We start from the raw sequence: 23,697 nt of genomic DNA on the forward strand, positions 1-23,697 counted from the left end.
ATTAAAATGTTCACAGAATTAGATCCAGTATATCAACTACCAGAAATAACTCCACAAAGAAAATGCCCTGTGCCTGAGGATGTTCACTAAGCCATCACCCAGAACAAGGGAAAGGAGAGTTGAATGATCAGCCACACAGGGTGGGTTAGCAAGTTGTGATCTATCAGCCCCACAGACACTTAGTCTCACTTAAAATTAGAACCATAAAGACACTACACAACATGGAAAACCTTATATACAGTAAACTTAGGTAAAAAGAAAGAAAAAAGGCGGAACTGTATGTCTGTAGTTATACTTTTTTTTTATGTTAAGTAGTAACCAACAGGCCCTAGCTCGGTAGCTCAGCCAGTTAGAGTGTGTCGTTCCCATTCGCCAAGGTTGCAGATTCCATCCCTGTCAGGGCACATACAAGAACCAACCAATGAATGCATAAATAAATGGAACAACAAATCCATGTTTCTCTCTCTTCCTCTCTAAAATCAATAAATACTTTTTAAAAATTATTTTTGTATCAAAAAAGAGAGGAAAAATGAGGGTATAACAATTAAAATGGATGATGTAGGATGGTGAGATTATGGCTGATTTCGTTGTTGCTGGGCTTTCGTGCTACCACCATAGCGTTTTCACTATTTACAAAGGAGGAAAAATCAATTTTGTGCCAATCAACACAAACAGGGACATGAGTGGTGGGTGGGAGGCAGTTTCCAGCACAGAACCAACTCCTCTAAAGAGCTGTGTGTCCTTCACCTGCAAGGCAACCTCCCCCACCCCACCCACCCCCAGATGCCAGGACAAAGGCACCTGGGAGCTACAAAGGAAGCGTTTCCTAGGTTTCCCACAACAGCATCGCTTCCACCACGGGTCCTCCTAATAGCGCAACAAGCCTTTGTTGTGCAGGGTGGAGGGACCTCAGAAGAAGACGCCTGTGCTAAAGGCACATAGGCAATGCATTCCCAGGACTAGAGGGTTGTCATTCTAGCATTAGCGACAGAATGGGGAAAAAGGAAAGTGGCAAATTTGCAATCACAGAGGTGCTCCTTGCCTGAAAATGAAAAACCACCGGCCAGGCCCGGGGAGGCCGATCCAAGCAGCGTGGAGAGCAGGGCAGGGGCCCGCGGGCCCGGTGTCCTGTCCCCAGGAGGGCTGCAGTAGGACTCGGGCAGCAGGGCGGCATCGTGACATTTTTCAAAGACAATGCACAGGGTCACCTCTCGGTGTTTTCAATGTCACCCGCCACAAATGCCTCACAAACCGGCTGCTGCCTATGGCTGGTCCTTAATTACAGGACTGGGTGGGCTGTTCCTCCCAGGAGCTCCCAGTGGCAATCCTCAATGTCACAACATCTGAGGGGGAGAGGGGAGCAAGAAGAGAGCCAGAGGCGGCTGGGGCACACATCCCTTCTCACATCTTTTCTCAGCCATATTCAAAAGCAGCTCCCTAGAAACGCAAAGTGACTGAAGATAGGAAAGCACATTTCACACGTGCATCAAAGTAAGGATCAAATGGTCCCTCTGCCTGAGGTTTGTTTCCATGGACACAACTAGACTTGCTCTCTCTCTTTTTAACTCCAACAAGACTTGGTTTCCTCTTTTCTTCAGACACTCAGCATAACAATGTTTTTCACTTGCTTTCTACCATTGACTTATGTATATGGTTACTGATGGCAGGGATCTCATCTCATTAGCACATACAGTAAGTCTACTAGTAAAATGCTTAGCACTGAGCTTAACACCTAATAAGCCCTCACACAACACACCAAAATGGAATGGAGGTTAACACATGCGACAATGCCAGTGTCTTAATGTAAAAGCAATGCTGTCCAATAAAAAAATAATAACAGCCAAAAATGCAACTCACACATGTAACTTTAAATTTTCTAGTAGTCACATCAACGTAAGAAGGAAAAAATCATTTTATTTATGTTTTAACCCAATATATCCAAACTATTATCATTTCAACATGCAATGAATACAAAAAATTGAGATACTTTACATTCCTTCTTTTGTAATGTCTTCAAAAACCAGTGTTCGTTTTATATTTACTTTATTTGAAATTTTATATTTACTTTATTTTGAAATTTTATATAGTATGTTTTTTAAAAGAGTACCTAGTAATCAAGGGGGAAAGCTCTTTTTAGGGCATTTTTGAGGGGGACTATTTTATCCCTCCTCAACTTACCACTGCTCAGAAGATACCACAGGCCATTATTCAATGTCAGCACCAAGAAGAAAGGCATAGCTACCCTCCTTTTCTTTAAGATTACAATGTTGCCTCTTATCTCTCTCTCTGCCTCAAGAGACAGATTTAGCTTTTGATCACCACCAAGAGACAACATCCTTCAGGATATTGAAACGGACAAGAAACAGCCTACAAAGTCCTATGGTTTACATTACAAGTCTGAAGGCATTGCCACGTTCTGCATCTGTGGGTTAAAGTGTGTAACGACGCACACTTTCTGTAAGAATTTAGTTTAACTCAGGTATGAAGGATGGATGCCTTACGAGACAAAAAGGCAGCAATGTTATGGGGTAATAAGCAAAGAAGTGAGAGTATAAAACAGAAGACAATTCATCATCTCTGAACTGCTCCCTCTCAAAAACGATGGACGCCTTAAAATCATCTGTATCCTATGACCAGCCACCCCAATTCTAGAAATGTTTTCTAACAAAATAATGGGCCAAGTGCACAAAGAAATGTGGGCACTGATATTTATCACCCTTTTGCTTATAACAGAAAAGAAAAATCCAAATAGCTATCAGTAGGGAATGGTTAAATGAAGTATTGAGGAGACATATGATGAAATGACATTAAACCTTTAAAAATGCAGATGTCTGAGTATAATGTAGGTTTGAAAACAGATTTTGTAAAATCATATCTTTATTTTAAAACAAAATGTATTGTTTTATGAATAGAAAAGAGCTGGAATAAACAATAAGATGTTAACAATGGTGTTTTCTTTTTTTAAAATATATTTTTATTTATTTCAGAGAGGAAGGGAGAGGGACAGAGAGATAAAAACATCAATGATGAGAGAGAATCATTGATTGGTTGCCTCCTGCATGCCCCCCATTGGGGAACAAACCGGCAACCCAGGCATGTGCCCTTGACCAGAATCGAACACGGGACCCTTCAGTCCGCAGGCCAATGCTCTATCCACTGAGCCAAACCAGCTAGGGCAACAATGGTGTTTTCTAACTCATAAAATTAAAAGTGATTTTTGCTTTCTGAATGGTTTAAGCTTTTTCCCCCAATGAGCTTGCAATCTATCAGGACCCCTGAAAAAGCTATTATTTTTAAAGCAGTAACAATAAAGCCATGAAGATGCCCAAGGAGGAAAAACAAGTTACCAGAGCTGGAAAGACGCCAATTATCTCCAGGCTCTGACATCTGACAGCCTAGAAGAGACAGCATTCTTCCATCTCTTTCAAAAGACATCATGTACTGAGCACCTACTCTGTTCCGGGCACTGTTCCAGGCCTTGAAGATGGAAATAAATGGAACTAAATAAATAATAGCTGAAAATCACATCAATTCCCAGTCTAATTGGAGGAAAGGACACACATACCCAAAGAAATGCAGTTCTTGGGAAGTTCAGCCAGGAGCTGTGCATGGTACAAGGGGCTCACAGCAGGAAGGGTCTAACCCAGCCAGGGCTGAAGGGAAGAGGAGCCGATCAGAAAAAAATCAGGAGGGCACCATGGGATAAGATTCTAAAGGTAAATGGATGCTTGCCATGCAGTACGCTCTGAGGACCATCATCCTAGGCATGCGGGGTGTGAGCAGCTGTTGGTAGGGAGGTACAGAGATGCCTAATCTTTTAAGAAAATGGCAGCACAGATGGAACATGGGGTGAAGTTAGGAAGGTAGGCAGGCCCAGAATATGGAGGGCCTTGAGGCCCCCATGGAAGCATCTGGATTCCATCTGACAAAGACTCTCTCCTTGATCAAACTTGAGTCAGGCTCCTCTGAGAATGCCTTCTCAACTGGGCCTCAACCTTGGACTTCCAGGTGTGTCCCTGGAGAATCTAGTTTCAGCAGAACCCTGCTAAGGCAGTGTACAGAGAACCCCTCACCCTGAATATCTCCTCACCCTCGAGACCTCAATACCAACATCTTGATACCTTGATTATCGGGCCTGCCTTCAGGAAGAATCCTGCTAGGTCAGTTCAGCAAGAATTCCCCCTACCCCGTATGTCCCCTCTGAGTAACGGTCCACCCACCGACCCCTTATCCTGCTCCACCTGTATTTGCATTTGGAGTGGAGCCTGATTTCTCTCCCATTGCAACAGTGTTGACACCAATGGCAAGCAGAATAATTTTCTCTTAACACAACCGCAGGGTCCTGGGGAAACTGTGAAGGGTCTAGGCTTTCCCAGATTAGTAAGTCTGAAGAGAGTTGAATCTAAAACTCCATTTTCTCTCAGACTCTGTAATATTTGCAAATAACCACAGACTCAAGAACTCAATTCCTACTAAAAGGAACTTGATTGATGTGCAGCAAATGGGTTAAAGGAAGAGCTTTCTTCACACAAAAAAAATTAAAAAAAAATAGGACTTCATGAAAAACCTCAGAGAAATAAGGTGAAATTGGATCTGTCAAGGGCTACGTTTTCTTTAATTAGAGAGAAAGCATTAGGGGATAGGTGGTTTTGTTTTTGCTTGTTTAATAAGGAGACACAGACACAGGTGATCATTCTGAGGCAGGGACTAAGGGGACCCAAAGGTGGAGGAGGCTTCCTATTTTGAAGGGGGGGAGAAGAGCCGAGAGTGGAAAACACAGTCATTAAACAGGGGAGTCGGGCCAGACAAGCACGGGTGGAGGCGGAGGGAAATCCCCAGCGATGCCCAAGTTATTTAAGGGAATTCAGAAACTGGCAATTACGGAGACTTGATTCCAGGCAGGAAACAGGAGGGGAAGGAACCCTCAATAATCAAGATGTACTGTACTTCTAAACAACTACAGTAAAGGAGACAAAGATGTTAAAAACAAAAAAACAAAAAAACACAAACACACACACAAAACAGTTCTGTGTCCCTGAGAAACTTATAATTTACATGGGAGGACACGGACACACACACACACACACTCCACACACAGTCCTATATATGATCATTGTAGGGAAAGGAACAGCTGATAAGTCTATAAATAAGGACATGAGAGATGAGCTCTGCCCCCATGGATGGTTAGAAATTCTACAAATAAGCTGAAGAGTGGCTATTCTGAGCAGGAGGATGGAGTGAGCTGGGTAGACAAATGCCTAAGAGATGAGGATGTACGAGGGTTTTCAGGGGCTAGTAAGACTTAAAGGCAATAATTTGAGGGACAAAGATAATTCTGAAAATGAGGAAAATTACGAGGGAATTAGGAAACACGGGAGGTAATTAGCATGTATTGAGCATTTTCTCTGTGCCAGATTCTGTTTTGACCATTTCATTTCATCCAAATGACTCTGTGACCAAAGTAAGTATCACCACTTTAAATGAGCGGATTGAGGCCCAGAGAAGCTAAAAAGCTTTTAAAAAGCCTTACAGCCAGCTAGTAAATCCATACTTTCCGTCTGACTCTCCCATCTACTCCATTCACTTATGGAGCACCGACTGTGTGCACCGCAGTGAGTAGCCTCCAGGAACACATGACAGATTACGGCTACTCTCATGTGTTCCCTCATTCCAGGGTTTCAGAGGGTATATTTACAGGAAACCACTAATCCAGTTTCAGGTGATGTACACATCTCTGAATTTAGGGCACCGAGGAGTGAAGGACTGATATATTTCAACACTTCTAAACACTATTAATACTCACTCAAAGTGACTAGATAAACTCTTCAAACCCTAGCTTAAAATATTACTGCTTTTAAATGGGAATGCAAATGGTACAACCACTTTGGAAAACTGTTCAGCAGTTTCTTTTTTTTATTTTTATTTTTATTGATTGATTTGAGAGAGAGAGAGAGAGAGAGAGAGAGAGAGAGAAACATTAATTTGTTATTCCACTTATTTATGGGTTCATTGGTTGATTCTTGTATGTGCCCTGACCAGGGAGGGATCCAACCCACAATGGAGTATCAGGATGACGCTCTAACCAACTGAGCTACCCGGCCAGAGCTGTTTGGCACTTTCTTAGAATTAAACATAGAGTTAAGATATGATCTACTTAGCAACCCCACTCCCGGGTACTCATCCAAGAGATATAAAAATTTATTCTCACACAAAAACCTATCTACATAGGTATACAGCATCTTTATGCATAATCATCCCAAGCTAGAAACAACCCAAATGCCCTTCAACAGATGAATGGATAAACAAACTGGGGTACACCCATCTAATGGAATACCACCAAGTAATAAAAAAAAAAAAGAACTATTGATACATATAAGAACCCAGACTGAAAAAGATACTTAATATATGATTCCATTTTTATGACAATTTGGAAAAGGCAAAGTTACAGAAGAACAGATAAGTTGTTGTTACCAGGGGTTAAGAGGAAGTTTGACTACATGAGGGCTTTTTTTATCTTTTTCTTTTTTATGGTGTATGCGGTAGACAGAATAATGGGCCCAAACCATGTTCACACTCTAAACCCTGGAAATCTGTGAATATGTGAACATTAAGGGTAAAGGGTACTTTGCAGATGGAATTAAGGTTGCTAATCGGCTGACCTTAAAATAGGGAGACTATCTGATTATCGGGGTAGGCTCAGTATAGTCACATGGGCCCTTAAAAGTGAAGAGGGAGGGAATAAATAATGAGAGAGACTTGCCATGGAAGTAGAGACAGGAGAAATTTGAAGCTTGAGAGGGACTCAACCGTTGCTGGTTTTTAAGTTGCAGAAATTGGCTAGAACCTGAGAACAGCCCAGGCTGACAGCATGGAAGTGGGGACCTTAGTCCTACAACCACTAAGAACTGACTTCTGCCACCAACCTGACTGAGCACAAGCATGTAGTCCCTCCAGAAAAGAACATAGCCCTGCCAACACCACCTTGGTTTTGGGTTTACGTGACTCTAAAAAGAGAAACCAGCTGACCTGACGGACTTCGGACCCACGGAAACTATAGATAATAAACTCACATTAAGTCCTCAAGTGTGTGGTAATTCATTACAGCAGCCACAGAAGACTAATACAGCATAACTACATAACTCTGTATTTGTCAAACTCCCTACAAAATACACACCAGAGAGAGAGAGAGAGAGAGAGAGAGAGAGAGAGAGAGAGAGAGAGAGAGAGAGAGAGATGTGACGGTGCATAAATTTAGAAAGATAAAATTTTAATGCTCTTGCTTTTAAAGACAATTACTATAGGCAAGAGAAAAGTTCTAGCCATATTTCCTCACTTCTTCAGTCCACAATCAGCACAGTGATAACTGAGGTTTGGAACTTTGTCTCTGTCCCAACTCCTGCCTCCTTGCCCATCCACTGCCCAGAACTAATGGAAGCTCCTGCAGACAGAGGCCACTTTCCACACCACTCACCAGCTCAGGATTTGTGGCTGATGTTTTACTTTGGCTCTCAAACAGACTGGAACTTACAGGTCTCAAGAGGAAGCGCCCATCTTTAACAAGACCCGCTTTCCCAGAACTTTGAACCAGAGAATGAAAGGAAAGCTCCAAACTTAAGTGTGAAAGTCCATTTCAAAGAACCTTACCGTGAACTCTCCAAGACAGTTTCCATCAGCAAAGATGCGTCAAAATCAATAGGCAGAGCCCAAAGTAATGGATGACGCGCCAGAATTTTTAGCAGATAATGGAGGGGTACTCCAAGAAATGCCGTAAATCCAATATATTTCTCAGGAAAATTAATGTGGCATCCTTTTGCTAATCACTAGGCCACCCCACCCTCTACATCTAGGTCACCACCAGTGTGCTTAGGTCTCCTACTTTTTTAACAAAACTAAATGTAGTTCTCTCCCAGCTTTCTCAGAGCATTTCAAGTATAGTATATGCTAACTTACCTGGCCTGCTCAAAGGAATAGCACTTCTCTTTAAAATTGTTTCTTAGCTACTCCTCACAGTCTACAGCCAATTAAAAGTCCATAAAATAAGTTAAATATGCCAAAGTAAAGACTTCTAGACTCAACAAAGAGATCAATAAACATTTGTTAAATGTCTTCTATGGAGAAGGCCCTGGGAGTACAAAGAAGCAAAACACACAAAGTCCTCGTTTCTCTCTGCAGATGGCTCACAGTGCCATCAGACAAATGATCAAAATTAATAATAACCTAAGGCAAAAGATTACACGATCATGTACCAAATAAATGCCACAGGAGTTCAAAGTGGGGAGAGAGAGTGGCTGGGGAGACCAGGGCAAGAAAGCCTTGCACAGGAGCTGGAAAAAAAAAAAAATGCAGGAAAATAGAGATGATTCCTGCAAGACAGGACATTTTTCTCAGAAGGAGGAATCTAGAAACTCTATCTGCAAAATCTCCCTGTTAGCATACATTTCCCTACGATTTTAACAGGACTTGAAAGAGGAAAACAAATTACCCCAGTTTCAAAAACAGAATTTCTGGGATTCTGAATTTAGACTAACCGCTAACTCCACAGAAATTCATTCTTTACTGGTCTGTGTTGGGGGTGAAGGTTCCTGGCATTTCTGGATGGTTCTGGGTTTCTTTGGTCATCCCCACAGACTACACTCCTGCAAGGAAGGCAGGGAGGACCCCACCCTGGGCCGTCTCCACTGAAACTGAGCTACCGGGGCTGGTTCCCACTGAACTGACGGGGGAGTTACTCTACTCGGTGTACAAAACCTGAGACAGGCTGTCAGACTGTCACTTCCCTTCGTTACACATTAGGAATGAGGAATGGCCAGGGTCCTAGCACTTGCCAACCCCAGTCCCAACAGCCTTCAGCATCGAGCAGTTTTCTGTTCTGTACCCACACCCACCAAAAGAGGTGAATAAGGGAATGTTCGTAGCAGCTCTGTCTATATTAGCCCCAAACTGGAAACTATCCAGATGGCTACCAACAGTTAATGAGCAAACAAACTGTGCTACATTCATATGGGATACCACAGAACAATGAGGATGAACAAACGGCTGCCGCACGCCACAGCATGGATGCATGTGACAAGCATAATGTTGAGCACAAGAAGCCACACACAAAAGCGAACATATCGTTTGGTTTTCTGTATATAAAGTTTTTAAAAAAGGAAGCAAAAGTAATCTATGGCATTATAAGTCAGAACCGTGGTTGCCCTAAAGCAGGAGGAATTAGCCCAGGAAGGGGCACAAGGGGGACTTCTGGGGTCCTGGGAAAATGTCTGTTTCTTAGTCTGAGAGGTGATCACCAGGGAGTGTTTATTTTACAAAAATTCATCAAGCTGTACAATTATGATTACACCTTTCTATAGGAATGCGCTATATCAATAAGAAATTCATCTTAAAACTGAAAACTTATATTAAAGGATTAATACAAAAATTTAACTTTATAGTTGAAGAGCTACATGTGTATTCACAGACACAACTGTTTTGTTTAAATTACTTATTTTATATGGTGACCGACCATTTTAACGGTAAAATTTATTTTAATCATTTGCTTTCATTGATTTGGTCAATAACATATACATTTAGATAGGAAATACACCCTCACAGTAATGTCATAATATTAAATAAACATAACCCTAAAATTAAGGATCTCTGTTTAACCTCTGGCTTGCACAAAGATTAAACAGGATGATATACAGGGTGGGACAAAAGTAGATTTACAATTGTTTGTATGGAAAATAATAATACAAGAATAAACTCTGTTTTGAGTACTCACAACTGTTAACCTACTTTTGCCCCGCCCTGTATTACTGCACTTCGTTAGTCCTGGTCTATTGCTTTTAGAAACAAAGAGAAGGAGGAGGAGGAGGAGAAAAAGAAGAAACTTCTCCAAGCTGTTCTTTAAAACTTCTGAGAAAGAAAAAAAAAAAAAATAGGATCACCAGAACATGTTCTTGTGCTGCACAATTATTTGTTTAAAAAAATTGTTACAAGGCAAGGGGCAGGGACTAGATGTCCCCAGTAACTCCCACTCTAAGCCCAGACTGTAGGCTGATCCTAGCTTAAGGGGTGTAACCCAAACAACTTACTATTCGCCCCATGCACTGGCCATGGATAGATCAATATCCCATATCTGCCATTAATTACAGAATTTTCCTCCTCATCCGTAGTTGCAGCATAGATCTCCTCTTCAATTTAACAGGAAGCAGAGAAAATTCCTCTTTCCAACCCTCCATAGGTCAACTCTCAGAAAGAACCCCCAGCCACAGAGCATTTAGAAGTCAGTTTCCTGGTGACTGTGAAAATGAGGACGTGAGAAAAGGTCATCGTGGGGAGCTGCCTTCCTGAGGGAGGGACGTGAAGCCCAGATGCCAAGGTCGAGCCTTGCCTCGGTTCCCCGCCCCGGGAGAGTGACCGGCCTCCTGGTACACTTAGCACCTGCTGGTCCCAGGGGGCCCTGGGCTGCGGCACCACCTTGGCGAGGATGCAGGGACCGGCTTGGGCAGGCAAGCGTCGCTTCTGGTTTGAGAAAGGCCTGGCAGGCTCTGGCTGAGACCCTCTATAAATTGTCACCCGTCCATCACTTGACCTAAATACACCAGCCACCGGGGGAATGGCAGGGAGGGGGTTAGTGGAGCATGCTCAGTGATCGGGATGACATCACTTAATCAATGCTGGGGCCGGGAAGGCTGCATCAGCAGCCGGGAGCGGGCTGCCAGGAACGTGTGTCCGCGGGGGATCGCGAGGCTCCCGTTAACTCGGTCTCTCCCCACGCGGCTCGCATACAAAGAGGGCACCCGCAGCCACACACGCTGGGGACAGTGGAGGGGGGAGGGAAGCGGCGGGCGGGGGGAGAAACAAAGCTGGTTTATGTCCGTTGACATATTCCTTTAAGAACTAACAACTCAAGGTATTCCCTCCCCCCACCAGCAGCCCCATCCGCAGGGGAGGGGGTCAGCGGGGGAAGGGGAGAGCGAGGGAGATCAAGAGGGAAGGGGCCCCGGCCGCACAAAGTAACTTCTGCTCTCGGCCCAGCGGGGCTGCGGGCCTGCGCCCTGGGCCCCCTCGCCCCACAGATGTGGGCACACAGTCCCCTCCACTGGGCACGAAACACATCCGAGGGGCTGTGGGCCTCATCTAGGGGGGTCGCCCCATTTAGGGAGGGGTCAGGCCCGGCCTCCACGGCCGAGGCAGCCAGGGTGGAGGAAAAGCAGGAGGCACAGCAGGCCTCCCGAGGACACCAGGCCACGGTGTTCCCTGCACCCCGCCTTCAGTGCGCAAAGCAAGGTGAAACGCCGGGGGGCGGGGGGGGGGGGCGTCTACACGGCCGTGGGAGCTCCGAGTCGAGGCCACGATTTTTTTTCAGTACCTTTTTTCTCCTTTTGCTAAGATTGTGAGAAAAGGTAAAAATGTTCGATAAATCGATTCCGATCCCCGGAATCATTTGTGGGTTTGCAGAGCTCATACTTTTAAGGGGAGCCTGGGCATCCCGGCCTGAGGGCACCCTGAACGCCCTACCCACGCGGCAGGAACAGGGAGGGGAACAAAAGGCCCACCCGGGCCCCCACCCCGCGAACAATGGCGACGCCGAGCCCTGCCTCGCCCCCCACCCCCATCCTCACCACCTGGGCCCGCCCCGCCGCCCCGCCGCCCCTCCGCCCGCCCGGGTGGGAACTGTGGTGCAAGGGCAGGGGGTCTCTCGTTAGTCCGCCCGGGAAAGCAGCCCCGCGGGGATGTCCGAAGGGGCTGTCCGAGCAGCCCTGGGCTCGGTCTGGGGCGTCGGGGAGCCGGTCTGCGGCGCGAAGCAGGAGGGGAGGCCGGACGCCCCGGCCACTTACCCCGATGACCACGGTCTCATCGCCTTTAAATTTGGGGATGAATTTGTCCCCGCGGAGGATCTCCGCTTCGTTGAGGGGCCGGAACCGGCACATCACTTTGATGCTGCATTCCGCTGGGTCCGCCATCGCGGCCGGCGGCGGGGAAGGGGCGCGGGGAGGGGAGGGGGCCGGGGTCGGCGACGAGGGAGGAGGCCACGATCCGCGCCGCCCGCAGCCTGGCCGCCTCCGGCAGCCTCCAGGAAGCTTCTCAGCAGGTCATCGCGGATTCGGAAGATGGGCAGCTCCCGCCGCTCGGAGACCGGGTGGGTGCAGCCTACCAGCCTCCGGCCCCGCCGGCTGCAGACCTACCTTCCCCGGCCCCGCGCTGCGCCCCGGCCCGACTGCCCGCGACCACGCGGCCGGCGGACGGGCGATGCGCAGGCTACGAGGCTCGCCCGGCTCAGAGCTGCCGGGCCCCTGCGCGCTCAGCCATCCCGCATCAGCACCAGCGCGCTCCAGGCCCGCCCTCCGCCCGGCCCCGCCTCCCCTGGCCCTCCCGGGGCGACAGCCGCAAGGCTGAGACCCGCCCCGCTCGGAGCGCGGAGCATCCTGGGACCTGTAGTCGTTCCACCCGCAGGTGGAAGGACAAGGATGCTTGGAGTTGGCTTCCCACCTCCCCACCCCCCCGCCCCCCGCCCCCCGGACAGTGGTGGTGCCCGGGTGCAACCTCCAAAAGCCTGCGGGTCTGATCTGGCTGGCTGCCCAAGCCAAGCACAGGATGGAGGTCATATCCAATACTCCCGGTTAAAATCTCTATAAATAACCAAGTCTATATCATCTCTACATCTCAACACAACAGTTATGGAGCATTTTTTCTGTGCTAAACAGTTGTGCAAGAGTGAAAATTCAGGGTGAGAATGAAATTTGGAGGAGTATTTTAAGCGAGTTATTCCTGAAGATAGATGCCTCTAAATAAGTAGTGGTTCATAACATATTTTGGATTTGAGGTCAGGGATTCCTTTAATATCTGATGAAGTTAGCTACCTTTTCCATTGCAGAAAAACAAAACAAACAAACAAAAACACACACACACACACACACACACCACCACCATCACCAAAAACAAGTAAGACAGCCTCATACACACCCACAGATTTGTTATACTATTCATAGGGTTTGGGAACAATGTAAGCTTGTCTGTGACTCCCGGCTTAAGAACCTCTTAATTACTATTAATTATAGTACAGTATAAAGAACCTCTGCCTAATGCCTACTTAGAATCCTATAATACGTACAGAATATATATGGAATAAAGTCCAAAATCTTTTACAAAATACACCCAGGTCCCATGATCAGATTTCTTCCTACTTGGTAGCCTCATCTCTTTCCACTTCTTGTCTGGATGTTTACACTCTGACAAATACCAAATTACTTGTGGCTTCCTCCATTCACCTCTTGCTCTGCTTGCTTCTAATATCTTATTTAAGCCCTTTGCTGTCCTGGAGTCACCCATTCATGCCTCTTACTAAGGATTAGGGCTCTTATGGTGGAAAGTGCTAGAAACCCAACTAAAGCCATAGAGGCAAAAGGAGTATTTATCGGAAGAATACAGATTTATCTTGCATGTTCACGAAACTATGAAACAACCAAATCAGAGCAAGGGCAAGCTACCAAGACTCACTGTTTCCCTCTCTCTCTCTTTCTCTCTTGTCCCTGTTCTCTCTTTGTGTTGGCCTCACTCATTCTAACTCTAGATCATCATTCCAAATGTCAGGAAACCCAGCTGCCAACAACCTCTGGGTTTCATTCTTCAATTCCTAACACTATATAAGAAGAGATATTGTTTCAGAGTTTTAGTTTTAAAATCCTAGGGAGTCTGTGATTGGCCTGGGCTTAGGTTAGTGTTTCCCCCTAGACCAGTGGTCGGCAAACTCATTAGTCAACAGAGCCAAATATCAACAGTACAATGATTGAAATTTCTTTTGAGAGCCAAATTTTCTAAACTTAAACTATATAGGTAGGTACATTGTTATTAATTTAATTAGGGTACTCCTAAGCTGGCCTTTCCTAAAAACTCAAGGGGTCAAAGAGCCGCATGCGGCTCGCGAGCCGCAGTTTGCCGACCACTGCCCTAGACCGCTCAACCAGAGGCAGGAACTCTATAAGAACAGGGGAATCCCATGGTTGTAAGGTTCCCAAATGAAGAGGATGCCATTCCCTCCAGTAATCTCCATCAGTGAAGTTTCTGCACTCCGCAGTCTTGTGTCAATGGTGCTTGGAGGAATTGCAGCCCAGGGTGGGCACAAAAAGGGCCACCTGCCCCGCCAGCTACTGACTGAGGCCCACTGACTGGAACAGCTGCAGCAGCACGTTGCAGGTGGACCAGAATCCTGGAGATGCAGGTGGCGACCAGAACAGAGAGGGTGGAGACCCCACAGCAGAGCTGAGAGGGACTTTAGGAGCGAAACAACTGAGGGGAGGTGGTCTTAGAGGAAGGTGACCCTAGAAGGAAAAAGGAAGGATAAATCCTGCTGTTATACAAGGAAGAGCCACACGAGTCACCCAACCTTACTGCTCAGTACTGTACTCCACAAACCTCCACTCCTCACCATTCTCCAAGCACTGGACACGTCAGCTGCGACTCTTCACACATGCCCAGTGAATTCCTCTCACATCTGCCTCTTTAAACACACACACACACATATAGATATAGATATAGATATAGATATAGATATAGATATAGATATAGATATAGATATAGATATAGTTGTAGATGTAGATGTAGATGTAGATGTAGATGTAGATGTAGATGTAGATATAGATATAGATATAGATATAGATATAGATATAGATATAGATATAGATATATAGATATTAGAGGCCCGGTGCACGAAATTCATGCATGGGGGTGTGTGTCCCTCAGCCCAGCCTGCACCCTCTCCAATCTGGGACCCCTCGAGGGATGTCCGACTGCCCGTTTAGGCCCGATCCTACTGGGATCGGGCCTAAACGGGCAGTCGGACATCCCTCTCACAATCCAGGACTGCTGGCTCCCAACTGCTCACCTGCCTGCCTTCCTGATTGCCCCTAACCGCTTCTGCCTGCCAGCCTGATCACCCTCTAACCACTCCCCTGTCAGCCTGATTGATGCCTAACTGCTCCCCTACCAGCCTGTTTGCCCCTAACTGCCCTCCCCTGCAGGCCTGGTCCCCCTCAACTGCTCTCCCCTGCAGGCCTGGGTCCCTCCCAACTGCCCTTCCCTGCAGGCCCAGTCGCCCCCAAATTCCCTCCTCTGCCGGCCTGGTCACCCCTAACTGCCCTCCCCTGCAGGATTGATCGCCCCCAACTGCCCTCCCTTGTAGGCCTGGTCCTTCCCAACTGCTCTCCCCTGCTGGCCTGATCGCCCACAACTGCCCTCCCTTGCAGACCTGGTCCCTCCAAACTGCCCTCCCCTGCTGGCTATCTTGTGGCAGCCATCTTGTGTCCACATGGGGGCAGTCATCTTTGACCACATGGGGCAGCCATCTTGTGTTGGAGTGATGGTCAATTTGCATATTATTCTTTTATTAGATAGGATAAAGGCCTGGTGCATGGGTGGGGGCCGGCTGGTTTGCCCTGAATAGTGTCCCAGATCAGGGTGGGGGTTCCCTTGGGGGGTGGGGAGGCCTGGGTGAGGGGCCTGTGGTGGTTTTCAGGCCGGCCACGCCCCCTAGTGATCCAAGCAGAGGCCCTGGTATCTGGGATTTATTTATCTTCTATAATTGAAACTTTGTAGCCTTGAGCAGAGCCAAGCCTCCTGCTCATGTGGCCACAGCCATTTTTGTTGGGATTTATTTATCTTCCATAATTGAAACTTTGTAGCCTTGAGCAGAGGCCAAGGCAGGCCAAGACTGCAGAAGCTTGGCTTCCTCCATCGCCGGGGGCAACTCAAGTCTCCTGCTCTCTCCAGCTCCGTGGATGCCGCCATTTTTTGTTGGGATTCATTTATCTTCTATAATTGAAACTTTGTAGCCTTGAGTGGAGGCCTGGGCCGGCCAGGGTGTGTGGAAAGCTTGGCTTCCTCCATTGCCGGGGAAACCCCAGCCTCCTGCTCGTTCCATGGCCACAGCCATCTTGGTTGGGTTAATTTGCATACTCGCTCCTGATTGGCTGGTGGGCATAGTGGAGGTACGATCAATTTGCATATTACTCTTTTATTAGATAGGATACACACACACACACACACACACACACACACACACGCACATATATATATATAATTGATTTCAGAGAGGAAGGGAGAGGGAAGAGAGAGATAGAAGCACCAATGATGAGAGAGAATCATTGATTGGCTGCCTCCTGCATGCCCCCTACTGGGGACTGAGCCCATAACCCAGGCATATGCCCTTGACCGGAATCAAACCCAGGACCCTTCAGTCCACAGGCCAACACTCTATCCACTGAGCCAAACCGGCTAGGGCACATCTGCCTCTTTATCCTAGCTATCTGTCAAGAGTCTATAAGACTTTCTACAAAACCTCCCAATACAGGGTTTCCATTTCTGGTGATGAGAAAGTTCTCAAACTAGATAGTGTGATGGTTGCACAACATTGTGAATGTACTTAATGCCACTGAACTGTATACATTAAGGTGGTTAAAACAGTAAAAATTTATATGTGTATTTCACTACAATAAAAAATGGAACTATCTGCATTCCCATGTTCACTGCATCATTGCTTACAATAGCCAAGACATGGAAACAACCTACATATTCATTGACAGATGAGAGAATACATAACATGTGATATTTTATACATAATGTATATTCACATAATGATATGCACATATATGAATATTGTTAAGTATATATGATATATGCTTATATAATAATGTGAATATATATACACATATAAATATTATTAAGCCATAAAAAAGAATGAAATCCTATCATTTGCAACAACATGGATGGATCTTAAGGGCAGTATGCTAAGTGAAATAAGTCAGAGAGAAACATATTCCATATGATCTCACATATGTGGAATCTAAAAAAATACAAACTGAACTTATAGATACAGAGAACAGATTGGTGTTTGGAAGAGGCAGGGATGAGTTAGGGCAAAATGGGTTTAGGTGGTTAAAGGTAAAAACTTCCAGTGATGAGAAAAATAAACCATGGGGATGTAATGAGCAGCTTGGTGACTATAGTTAATAATGGTACATTATATATTTGAAAATTGCAAAGAGAGTAGATCTTGGAAGTTCTCTTCATTAGAAAAACATTTTGTAACCATGTGTGTTGATGGATGTTAACTGAACATCCATCATTTCACAATATATACAAATAGCAAATCATTATGTTATACACCTGAAACTAATACAATGTTATATGTCGATTATATCTCAATTTTTAAAAATATATAATATTGAAAGAAAAAGAAATTGAATTAAAAAAACAAACAAACACCTCCTTGCACATGGGGCTCTGTGCCTTCTTAGGCTAACGGTCCCTCAAATTTGGCACATGAGCACTTGCTGCCTTGCAATGACATTCCTATTGTTGTCCAGTACTGTTCCCCAGTTCTTTCCATGTCCCAGTATTTTTCTTCATGCTAAATGTCTTGTGTGTATGTCTTGCTCTTTTCTCTATGTTGTGGGAATCCTATATTATTTACATGCTTGATAAATATTTTCTGAATGATCAATCCATGTCCATCATGAGCATGATAATGGCAAGGACAAATCAGTGAATACATGATCCTGAAAATAATGACACTGCATTATCGATGGAGCCTTGGGCTCAGAATCCTACATATTTCATCCCAGCTCTGCTGCTAACAAGTTCTGTGACTTTGGAAAATTTATTTAACTTCTCTGAATTATTTTCTTTTTACCCCATCTGTTGACATGGTGCTAAAAATATTACGTATTCTGGATAAGTGAGAATTGGAAGAGAAATGTGTGAGAAAATACTATGGAAATAAAATCTGGGAGAGGCTGTAAAGAGACTGAGGGAATCACCCCTCCCAAAAAAGCATGACAGGAAGAAAGATACCATAGGGTTAATTATTCCAAGGCCTGGCATAATGCCAAGCACAAAATAGCAACTCAACAAATGTGTTTCATGCTTTCATGCATCATTCATTCATTTGTTCAACTGTGGATTATCGGTCCCAGAAATGAGTTCCCTGGGTCCATGGGAAAGGAGTCATTTGCTGCCCAGCATGTTGCTCACGGTGTGATGGGCTCTTCCAGGACAGCGCCTTCTCCAAGCAGGAATTGACAGTCATCTGAGGGCAGTAATGAACTGAGGAATTTACCCACTGGCACAGGGTAAGGGCCTCAAACAGACTCCAACTTCCCTGGCCAAGGTTTCTCCTGACACTTCAGCGAGCAACACCTGCATGGCCCTGCAGCTTCATTGTTGAGAGGAGAGAGAGAATGGACAATTATCTGGATCATTCAGGCAACAATGAACAGTCTCACTTTGACTTGCTTGCGACTGGCAGGAATCAGGGCCAAAGCACGTTCATTTCCCCCCATTATCCCATTTTCTCCCCTGAGTGATCAGAATCATTTTCTGAGCACTCTGCTTCTCTCCCTTCAGCCCTCTCCTAGAGAGCAGTTTCTGCCACAGTCTCTACTGCCAGTAAAAAGTGTAAATTGATGCAATTATCTGGATTGTTCAAGGAAAAAAGCCTCAGAAATTCTTCTGCCTGAGTGATCTAGGTAATTGCTTCAATTTTCACATCAGCTCCCTGTCTTCAGCAGTCACTGGGATAGCCATTTAACTCCAACACTGGGGTCTGCAGGTCCCGTGTGGGTTTAATCATTTCTGATTGCCTGGGCCCAGCTCCATTCCTATAAGTAAAAAAAAAAAAAAAAAAAAAAAAAAAAAAAAAAAAAATCTGGCTCTAGTGAAGATTAAAAACCAAATGAACAGATGAAGTGTTTTTTAAAATGTTGAAAAATCCCTTTAAAACTTGCAAAAATAATCTAGTCCATGGAATAGAAAATCTGGATGTCTGTTAAAATGCATCTCCTCGGTTCAAGATGTCCAGATAACCCAGCTCAGTGGGGAGAAGCAAAGACCATCACACCCTGTGACATTTAGCTGATCTGACGAAGGGAGCCCTTTCTTTTCTAGGAGAGCTGACCCATGGGCTGAGATTCATTTTACTGGATTAGACCTTTAGTGGTAATGCAGAAAAATATTCAGGCTCTAGACAAATAAGACGGAGAACAACTGAGTCTAAGGAGGGAGAGGAGAGGAAAAAGAAAAGCCAAACTCTGTCCTGGGGGTGGGGGAGGGGTACCTGTGAATGAGCACTGGCATTCACAGGGCAGCATGTGGGTTCCAGGCACCAGGCACCGGGCCTGGGTGGGTGGGAACTGAGGTGGAGGAGATGACAAGGCATGGAGGCCCCCTGCCCTTCTCAGGGCTGACTCAGCACAATCCCAGGCATATTCTCATGGCAAGGCAGAGGTGTGAGAGTGAGCAAGCCCAAATGTGCAAGAGATTAAGTGAAAATGTGCATGTACTTTTCTTTTTTCATTGAATTTATTGGGGTGACATTGATTAATGAAATTATATAGGTTTCAGGTGTACACTTCTATAATACATCATCTGTATATTGTATTGTGTGTTCACCACTCCAAGTCAAGCCTCCTTCCATCACCATTTATCCCCGCTTTACCCTCTCCTACCTTCCCCCACCCCTTTTCCCTCTGGTAATCACCATTGTGTTGTCTGTCTATGGGTTTGTTTTTGGGGTTGTTGTTTTTTGCTTAACCCCTTCACCTTTTTCACCCAGCACCCCCTGTTCCCGCCCCTCTGACAGCTGCATCTGCAGCCAGGTAGAGAGCTGTCATCAGAACCTGCCCCTGTTGGCACCTTGATCGTGGACTTTCCAGCTTCCAGAGCCCTGAGGAATACATTTCTATGAAGCCTCCCAGTCGGTGGTTTTTTGTTATGGAAGCCCAAGCCAAGGCAGGGGTGGGCACATGGAGGCCTATTACGACCACAAGAAAGAAGGGAGGAAGAGAGAAAAGTTTCTCTATTTTAAAAAATGTGGATTGTTAAAAAACATGAATAACTCCACTCTCCTTCATCTGAAAGCAGGCTGTGTGTTGTGACTGTCTGCAGTCTCCATCTGTGAGCAGAAGGCAGTCAGGAAGGTGAGGAGGACTGGGATCGAGGAGATAGAGACTGGGACCCGCTCACTTTCTTCCAAAAACAAATAGAAATGGTGTGGGGATTTTCCACGCTTGGGACAAAGCACATTGTTGTGTGAAAGATTCTGGTTCTGCCTGGAGGACTCTCAGCAGAGCCTACTCCCTATCTCCAAATGTCAGGCCAGCTTTAGGAATAGATTTAAAAAACAAAAGCTCTTCCAAAACTCAGACTTGCGATTCATTTCCTCCCTCTTACCTCCTTTTAGATGGCCAGACGTGTCTCCAATAGATACTAACGTCTGTCACCAGCAGGCAGAACATTAGATTTCAGGTAGGAAGTATTTATTTTATTGCTCACCCACATCACTAAGTCCAGTGAATTTTTTGTCTAAAATAGAGTTCCCGTATATATATTTTTTGTATGTCCTTAATGCCATTCTAGACCAAGCCATTATGACATCACCCCTGGATTACTGCAGTAGCGTCTTAGCTGCTCACTCTGCCCCATGTGCTCTTATCTCATATTCATCCTTCCAATAGCCATTCTAAAACTTAATTCCATTTTTATTATTCCAGAAACTATAGCCAACGTGGGAAGGCAAGAAACAGAAATGGGAGTCCTAGCTGTAGGAAAAAAGTGGAAACAAAACTATACATAACTGTAGGAAAGGTGATTACCATCCTCCTAAATCTTAACAGTTAGCTAAAAAGCGAATACACTTAATATGACAGTTCAGTGAAGTGACCAGATGAAAAACAAATAGATGAAATCACCCGTTTTTCTGTCCATCAGGGACATTCAGCTTTGTAGGGAGATGAAAGGCCATGAGCACAGGCTCATGGAGAGGTGGAGAGAAATGGACCCTTTCTCTCGGTGCACAGTGAGGAGAGTAAGGGCCCGGTGCACGCGCTGGACTGCACGGGTTTTCATCCCAATTTCACTTTTTCATTCTTTTTTTGTTTGTTTTGTTAATCCTCCCCCGAGGATATTTTCCATTGGAAGAGAGAGGGAAAGACAAAGAGAAACTTTGATGTGAGAGAAATACTTCCATTGGTTGCCTCCTGCATGAGCCCCAGCCAGGGCCAGGGCCAGGTAGGAGCCTGCAACCAAGGTACGTGCCCTTGACCAGAATCGAACCTGGGACCCTTTGGTCCGCAGGCCAACTTTCTAACCACTGAGCCAAACCAGCGAGGGCCACTTTTTCATTCTTGAAGGATTTGGAACAAGCTACCTAACCTTTCTGGCCTGAATTTTCTCAACGGCAAAATGGAGATGATGATTGTACTACCTCAGAGGTATATGTGGATTAAGGAGATAATACACAGAAAGTGTAGAGCAGTGTCTGGCATGGAATAAGCACTACAGAAGGGCTTGTTATTATTGTTTTTAATTTATTATTAGTAACTCTTAGTCACACTTTGTCACTTGCCCTGAAAATTTGCCTTAAGCCCTGAATCTCACAAATTCTTCCATGAAGTCCTGGCTGGATAATTCAGTTGGTTAGAGCATTGTCTCAAAATAGCAAGGTTGCAGGTTCGATCCACAAATGAACAACAAATTGATGTTTCTCTCTCTCTCTCTCTCTCTCTCTCTCTCTCTCTCTCTCTCTCTCTCTCATCAATAAAATAAATTTAAAATATTCTTCCATGAAAACAATTCCATTATTTCCTAACCTCCATTCTTTGATTAATATAGGGGTTTGGTGCAAGTCCAAGACTCCAGCACTGTGTTAGCTTTTCCATTATTAATGACCCCTCCTTAGCTCACAGCATTTTCTCCAAAAGCAATCGAAGTCTGCAAAAATATAATTCAACATCCAGCAAGGACAACATTTTTACTATCTTAAATTCTAAAAATATTTAGCTCCTTGGAACTGGTCTCATTGAGAAGAGGATCTTTGCTTTATATTTGCATTACTAAAATTTCTACTCGAAGGTAATTCTAGGACCAAAAGAATTGCCTCTAAAAAGCAGCTTACAAATAACAAGAGCTGTTTGTTTTTATCTTCTTAATGACCGAGGTTTCAAAAATATTAGGATTCAGGTCTCAGCTTGAGCATGCCAGATACAAGTGTCCAACATACCTTCATGTTCCAACGGTTTTAAGATAATGTAATGGATAGAGTGGGATCGTTTTGCTGTTGAACCTAAAGATGATAAGGGACTGAAAGAATCTGCTACCTGGAGGCAGCAAAGCGAGCAGCTGGGACCCCAGGCTGAAGAGGAGTAAGATAGATTACCCAGTGTTATGTTCCTCTTTTTCTTTATTTCCCCTTAGTTACTCTCAGCTTTCAGGAACCTTTTTTTTAAAAAAAAAAAAAACTTCTAGCCTGTGTTCTTAGCTGTGCTAAATGGAATTAAGGGAAGCGTTGTATGTTGTATGTTCTCATACTTGGGCTGAGACCCTCAAAAGTAAACCCTCAAAAGTAAAGCAGAGGCTCCCGAGGTCAGCCTGTGGGCAATAGGAGCAATTAGTGAGAGATCCCCAGGAGAGGAGTGAATCTCAGAGCAGGAATGAAAGCTTTGAGGTCCAGCCAGCAGCCCTCACTTGGTGATCCCTCCCGCACTGCCAGCCTTGGAGAATCTGGGCTAGATTTTATTAGGCTAGCCATCTGGTTCTTTTCACTATGAACCCAAATAGCATTAGCACGATGAGAGTTGTTACATCGTGTTTCAGTGCCACAGGGAGTTAGAAGCAGGTGTTATAAGAATTCAAAGGAAAGAGAAGCCATTTCTAGCTGTCAAAAGGTCAAGCAAGACTTCCTAGGGGAGGTGACACTTGAGAAAAAAAAATACTGGCTTAGACACAAAAGGATTTATAGTCTTTGTAAGAAGGTAATCCAGAACTGATATGGCAGCTCCAGGAGGTGACAAAAGACCCAGTAATCAAAGCAAAAAGATTTTCTGTTTCTACTCTGCCATTCTCACTGTGTGGCTTCTTGAGATTGCCTCACTGTCCAAGATGACTGCCAGCACACCAGCCATCAAATCCATATTCTAGGAAACAAGAAAGGCAAAGGGTCCCAGTCCTGACCAAACAGATCCCTTTATGTAACACTTCCACTTACAGCTCATTGACCAGAACTCATCCACACAACTGCACCTTGTGACTGCAGTCATTTAGCATTGGGGTTCTGTGTCTGAGGAGGAAGGGGATAGTGGATATTAAATCTCAACTAGTGGTCCCTCGTATGGGCATTTTGAAAGTTTCTAAACAATTAAGATGTTAATTAAAATGCCCCAAAGAAAACCACCTGATCGGTGTGGTGTAACATGGATTGGACTGGAGTCCCACTTCCGAGATGGTAGCATGAGGAGCTCTTCAGTCCATTCCCCAATAAAACAAGCAAAGCTGGTGAAACTACTTTAAAAACAAGCCTTTGAAGTCTCTGGAAATTGTCCTAAGGGCATACCACAGATGAAGAAACATTTATTGAAGGAAACCTATTAAACTTGATAAGAACAGCAAGCACCTGTGGCATTTGAGCCACGACCCACTGCCTCTCTCTCTTTACCCCATCTCAGCTTCATGGAAGCTACACCAGGCAGGTGTGGACAGGAAGACAGGGCTTCCTCTCCCCTCACCTCCCCATGGATGGTTACTACGTCTCACTAAGAGAGGCAGGCCACCAGCATTTCTCCTCCCCTCTACCTCCAAGTTAAAGGGGCTACATTTCTGGTGAGCTCTCTTCTTCCATCCAGCCTAACTCATAGGATAGAGGTTATAGTCCAGGCATGACAAACC

At 45.2% G+C, this 23,697-nt stretch overlaps 1 protein-coding gene across 1 annotated transcript in view; it reads right to left on the bottom strand.

The window, feature by feature from the left end:
- The window catches only part of KIF5C (kinesin family member 5C), a 143,548-nt gene extending 131,345 nt beyond the window's left edge, over positions 1–12,203 (bottom strand). The window contains exon 1 of the mRNA XM_079782497.1: positions 11,823–12,203. Coding sequence (XP_079638623.1) covers positions 11,823–11,948 — 126 coding nt within the window. The 5' untranslated portion in view covers positions 11,949–12,203. The remainder of the gene's footprint in view (positions 1–11,822) is intronic.
- Between the last annotated feature and the right edge of the window lie 11,494 nt (positions 12,204–23,697).

Source organism: Cnephaeus nilssonii (genome assembly GCF_951640355.1).
Source record: "Cnephaeus nilssonii genome assembly, chromosome: 10".
Classification (NCBI taxonomy): Eukaryota; Metazoa; Chordata; class Mammalia; order Chiroptera; family Vespertilionidae; genus Cnephaeus; species Cnephaeus nilssonii.